This window comes from Bombus pyrosoma, linkage group LG13 (genome assembly GCF_014825855.1).
Source record: "Bombus pyrosoma isolate SC7728 linkage group LG13, ASM1482585v1, whole genome shotgun sequence".
Classification (NCBI taxonomy): domain Eukaryota; kingdom Metazoa; phylum Arthropoda; class Insecta; order Hymenoptera; family Apidae; genus Bombus; species Bombus pyrosoma.
Genome location: NC_057782.1, coordinates 354,153 through 359,915, shown reverse-complemented (window position 1 = coordinate 359,915; position 5,763 = coordinate 354,153). Strand labels below are relative to the sequence as shown.

The following is a 5,763-nucleotide window of genomic DNA, read 5'->3' as shown; positions in this document are numbered from 1 at the left end:
TTGTCGATAAACTGTGGAGTACCGAAAATTATCGAATTAGGCGTGGTGCCGGCGTTGACAATGTTGGAGATTGCCGAACGTGGTCATCGATTTGTAGATGTTAGAAAGGCGTTTTGTAGACGTTAGAAATGACGGGATAAGCGTCCGAGACGCAACAAAAATATTGAATAGCACCTTGTTGCCGAATGGTCCTAGAATTAGAAATTCAGCCGATTTATACAGCTTTTAATACTGACCCTCGAACCTGCTAAAGTTCCTCGAAGTCAAACTCAATCACTTCCACTGCGCTTAGGACTCGATATCCCAGACCCTTGCAGATATAGGGTTATTGGCGTGGCGACTGAGTCGTACGGGTTGCCTGATGACTTTCGGAGCACGGCTAATCTTGACGACTTTATCGGTGTCTTCTGGTTCGGTCTGCCAGGGAGCTCTGCGTGGATTTGTCGAGGTGACATGGGGCGACCTAGCTGTGATGGAGCGTACAGGCCCGCAAATGCAGCTGGGTGGAATACATCGCGCTTGACAATTTAAATTTAAAATTAATTTAAATTAAGTGTAGAATATTTGTTACGTTTGTCCAGAGTTTTGATTGTTACAGTAAAGACTCGTTCTGTTTACATCGTGTGAGTTTACAGTGTGTGACACTTTCGTTTGATCTTATCGTTCTATCTTTGTATTAGAACCTAATACATCGCTTGATACGAAGATGTCACGAACTCCTCAGTATAACAAATATTTGTAACACATAACACGTAAAACATAACTTGAGGATGGCCGTGGAGAAAAGTGGCCGGCTAAAAGTATTCCCAGGAATTTTAAGATGGAAACTGCGAATACGATCATTAAAATAAAGAATGCGGTGAGGTATTTGGAAGTTGAACTGAACAACTGTAGCAAATACAAGACCGATTGTGATGCCAGAGAGCGGAGAGAATAACCGGTGTTCTGGAGGGATTCCTGTTGAATATGAAGCGTCCATTTTACGGTACAGGATTGCAACATATGGGATTCAGTGATTCTATACATTGTTTCAATCTGGGTAGTTTACCCTTTGGCGTGCTTTGACGAGTATGACTCATAATAAAAATTTTATACCAAACATGAATATCACGCGTCAGACTAGTGGAATGAAAATCGGGCTAATCGAGAACACAAGTAGCGCTTGGAGGAGCTAATAACAAAACAGATTAGAAATATGAAAGGTGCAAGGTTATGGCTGAGACCCTGGACCATATACTGGGGATATGCATCCACACTAAAGCTAAAAGAATAAAGAGACATGATGTAATTTGTAGTTTAATTCTGAACAAAATTCCGCAGCACTATACGGTATTTAAAACTAATGAATAAAATCAGGAATGATTATCACATTGTCGATATGTTGTAGAACATAGTTTAACTTCTAAAATAAGTAAAGGAATATAAATATAAAAGCGATTAAATAAAATGAGTACATATGCGTACATATTGTTGCGATCTGGTCTTGATCTTCGATGTTCGTAACCGCTACGTGTTAGTTTAGATGTTGAATCTTAGATTCCTCGAATTATATTTAAATCAAAACGGTAGTTGCTGCCACCAGAAAAAGTCGTTAAACTATTTCGATTAGTTCGATCCTCGTTCCATATTTTTTTTTAAACACGGCAAACGACTGAATGGAATGGTTTTAAAAACTTGTCGCACCCTTCTAAAGTGTGGCATTATGTCGAATATCCCAATAGGTCGTGTTCTTACCACCTTCGCAACAACAGAGTGGATTCAAAAATTTGTTGCACCCTTCTAAAGCGTGTCACTACTTTGAATTTTCAAACCGTTGTATCCTCGATATTCCAATTCATCGTTAACTAGCGTATCAACATGACTGGTAAATAAAATTCCACGTTTCGGTTTACACGCTATGTTTAAGAGTACTAGCACGGGAAGGATTAAAGTTTTCTTGCAATAAATAAATATTTCTGATATCTTCTTAATTGGTGATTTATTCGAATTATTTAGTCATAAGTTTATTAACAAGACTCAGATATTGATTCTTTATGTGAGCTGTTACGCCACGTGGATTTGCTGAAATTTACGATCCTCTGGACGCACGAGAAATTGTCTGTACATTTTTTCAATATCTCCTGTAAGAACGTATTGATGCGAGCGAAATCTTAGGAGAATGAAAAGTAAGTCTTCTTGCACTTTCGGTCCTGTGTGAAGTACGTCGTTCAGGGAAACTCCGGTGGTGGTTGGTGCCGATCCGTCAAATACGACTCGGAGTTTCGTCGTTTGGCTGGACTCTTTGATCACTCCGTGATGTGGCAGAAAATATCCGTCTTCCGTGGAGTGGTCCGTGGTTATCTTCGACATGTATCCCAGATCAAGGTATTCCTGTATTACGGCGCGATAGTCGGCTTCGAACTGTTTGTCCCGTTGAAAGCGACGGCAGAGAGATGTGAGTCGCTTCATCGCCATGGCCTTGGAGGATCCGAGTGAAGGAGTTGTTTTGTTGAATGGGAGAGCGACCATGTATCGTCCTTCGGTTGTGCGTTGTACGTGACGTCGAAAATGATCCTCGCATTGTTGTTCCGCTTCTGAAATGTGTGGAATGGAAGGTCCTTCGTCGATTTCCCAAAAGCGGGCGAGGTCCGCCTGTAAAGCCGTCGTGGAGGCGTGGGACGTATATGCTGAAGACTGCGAGGCTGGACTCCCCCCGATGATCCATCCGAAACGCGTTTTTTGCAGGCGCAAGTCGGGCCCGTTATCTTGAGTAATGTCAAGTTGACCAACGCAGAGTGAAGCTAACATTGGTCCGACGCTCAACAATATTTCGATTGGAGCAGGTCTATGGAATCTTGGATCGGCAAGTTGAAGATTCCTTGGTATTTGCATTGTTGAGCGATCTACGGGTTGATCTGGAACCCAGGTCGATATGGTTGGGATGACCAGGAACGTCAGTGTGCGTTTGTATGCGCCGTCAATTGAAGTGATCGTGGCCGTGACGTAGCGTTTCGAGGTCGTCGATAACGCGTAGAGAGTTCCGATTGGGACCGAACATTTCCGTTGGTTGAGTTTTAATGCATGAGCGAGTTCTTCGGTAATGAAATTCATGCTAGAGCCGGTGTCTAGCAGGGCTCTACAACGGAATGGTTGTCTCTTATTGTTTTGTATGTTGACCTGCGCCGTGACTAAGAGATCATGTTGTAATGGTTTAGAGGGAACCGAGGTCAGTAACTCGGTCCTCTGTGATTCGGTCCCAATTAAAGTCGTCTGAGATAGTCACTTCCTTTCTTGTCTTAGAGGACTAGACGATGACCTTGATCTGGTTGTATGTGTACGTGTTGACCGAGGTTCGTGTTTTGGTGACGTTCGGGGTGACGACCGTGGAGACGACTTGGAAAACGTGGACGCACGTCTCGAACGATGTGACGAACGAGGAGTCGGTGAGCTAGGTGAAGAGCGTCCACTCGATGATCGGTCGCTCGACGATCGACCGCTCGAAGACCGTGATTTGCCGTGACGTTGGTGTTGATGCAAGTATGTATGATGTCGCTGTCTGCATATGCGACATGAACCGGCAGAGCACTGGGCGATAGTGTGCCCTTGGCCTAGACAATTGGTGCATAGGGAAGCCCTTTTGACGATTTCAAGGCGATTTTTGACCGACTTCGCCTTGAAAACCTCGTAATGCCATATTTTATGTTGTCCCTTANCAACTTGGACACGCCGTCGGCCTATGTGTAGTGGCGAAGGTGATGCTTCGCGGCGCGTGTTGTCGTTGTCGATTGTGTTTTTCGGACGTTTTTTTTGTCGTGGTCGTCGGGCTTGTTCTGTCGCCGTTCGTCCGTGTTTTGAGGAACTCTACCAGATGTGTATAGGACGGCATCTTTTTATCCGGTAGCGTTCGTTGCCATTTACGAATGATGGCGGACGGTAATTTTGAAGTAAGCAATTTAATAAGGACAACATTTGACGTTATCGGCTCACCTAGCTTCTCCAAGGCTTGGAGATTTGCCTTGACCGTCTCCAAAAAATCGTCGATCGCTTCGGGTGTCTCTTTGTTTATTTTTGGATATTCGGAAATCAAGTCCCAGTGGCGCATGCAGACTTGACGGTGGCAGTCGAATTTGTCCTTCAGAATATCAATCGCGATGGGATAATTAATTTCCGTAACGTCCAACGATTGGATGCTTCGCGCGGCCTTTCCGGTTAAAGAAGATCGAAGGTAGTGGAATTTTTGTGTGGCAGTGAGTCGATCGCTTCGATCTATCGTGGACGATAAGGCGTCATAGAATGAATGCCAATTCTCGATGGCACCGTCGAAAGTAGGTAGTTGAATTTCTGGCAATTTGATTGTTGTCGGCTCGGCGACATTGGGCGAATCGCTGCTTGGCGATTTCGACGACGATGATGCTGGTGCGTCATCCATTAGAATGTGTAATCGAACTACCAGATCGTAATAGATATCGGTTATCTCGGACACGCGCGCGTCGTCCCGCTCGCCTAAATCTTCTAATTCATCTTGCAATGCTCTATACTGTTTCCACGTGTCGTCGAGCAATGAGTTATACGCCGTCAAAGAGACCTTGTTCCGTCTGTTAGATTGTTCGTACTCGTAGAGTTGTTTTGATAGGGTCGTAAATCGACCGATTTGGAAGCCTCGTTTACGATGCAAGGAGGTAATTTTATCTGTGCCTTCCATTGGTAGCGGATCGTATGACAATGTAATGAACGAGCTTACCTGTGGTTGTGTATTCGGATGTCGCTCGTCACGGTGTGTGTCTCGACTGGCGTCTAAGACGTTTCCTCGCAGAAGTTGACCCTTTGTTTGTTGACGTGAGGATGCGTGGTTGCGTTCTTCACCCACCGAGTTATGCCTCTTCAAAATGACTGCCCTTGGCGTTACTTACTTCGCTGGAGTGGTAACGCGTCCGTTGTTGTTTATATCGGATTCACGTGGCACTGTATGATAGTGGGTGTCACTGGTGTGCACTTTCACTCGACACGTGATCCGGCTCGAAGGACGTTTAAGGAATGTTACGACCGTTCGCGGAGAGACGCGATCGCGAGGAAAGCGCGTCAACGGGAGGCGTAAATTCTCGCTACGATTCAGAAAATCGACGCCGCGAATTAGTCGTTCCTCTGTGTCTGTTAAGATGACAGAGGTGGTTAGTTGAAATTAACACTGAATTAACAGAGTTAACTAAAATTATATATATAAACAACAGGATAGTGATGCGCCACAAATTATTAGACAGATGATACAGTGAATTTGGTGTAATGATTCGACTCGACTTTACAATGTGTTTTGTATTTGGACGACTTATAATTCGTCGAAGACGTTAGTGTTTTTGGTTTGGATCCTCGATCGATACTGACCGCCCTTTGATGGGCCCCCCGTGTCTCATGGGAGACGATCCCCACCACGCTCGGGCCACGCCACCGATCACGCCACAGATCACGCGCGCCACCCTATGAGTGTTTGAAATAACGAAACGAATCGACGCTTTTCGAACCCTCTGCTTGATGCTGGCCGCCACATTGCATGTGTTGAGCTACTTGAGACGGCTCGCTCGCGACACTGCGACGCCACGAGCGACGGCCAGGAACAACGGCCTCTGGAAATCCACGTGGCGTAACAGAGCTATAAAACAGCGATAATATTCATTATTGTAAACTACTGGCGATGGAGATATCCATTGATGGTGAAGAATGGATTTCCGTTTATTCTATGATTAATTCTGATTCTTTTCAAACTTTCTCTTCTTCACCTTCAATTTCGGT

General features: G+C 44.9%; 1 protein-coding gene across 1 annotated transcript; it reads right to left on the bottom strand.

Moving 5' to 3' along the window:
• Positions 1-288: 288 nt before the first annotated feature.
• LOC122574355 lies at positions 289-4,408 on the bottom strand. The gene is given in 6 exon segments (XM_043741868.1): positions 289-518; positions 2,073-2,780; positions 3,099-3,220; positions 3,326-3,693; positions 3,695-3,793; positions 3,995-4,408. Coding segments are annotated over 6 exon segments (1,941 nt in total).
• Between the last annotated feature and the right edge of the window lie 1,355 nt (positions 4,409-5,763).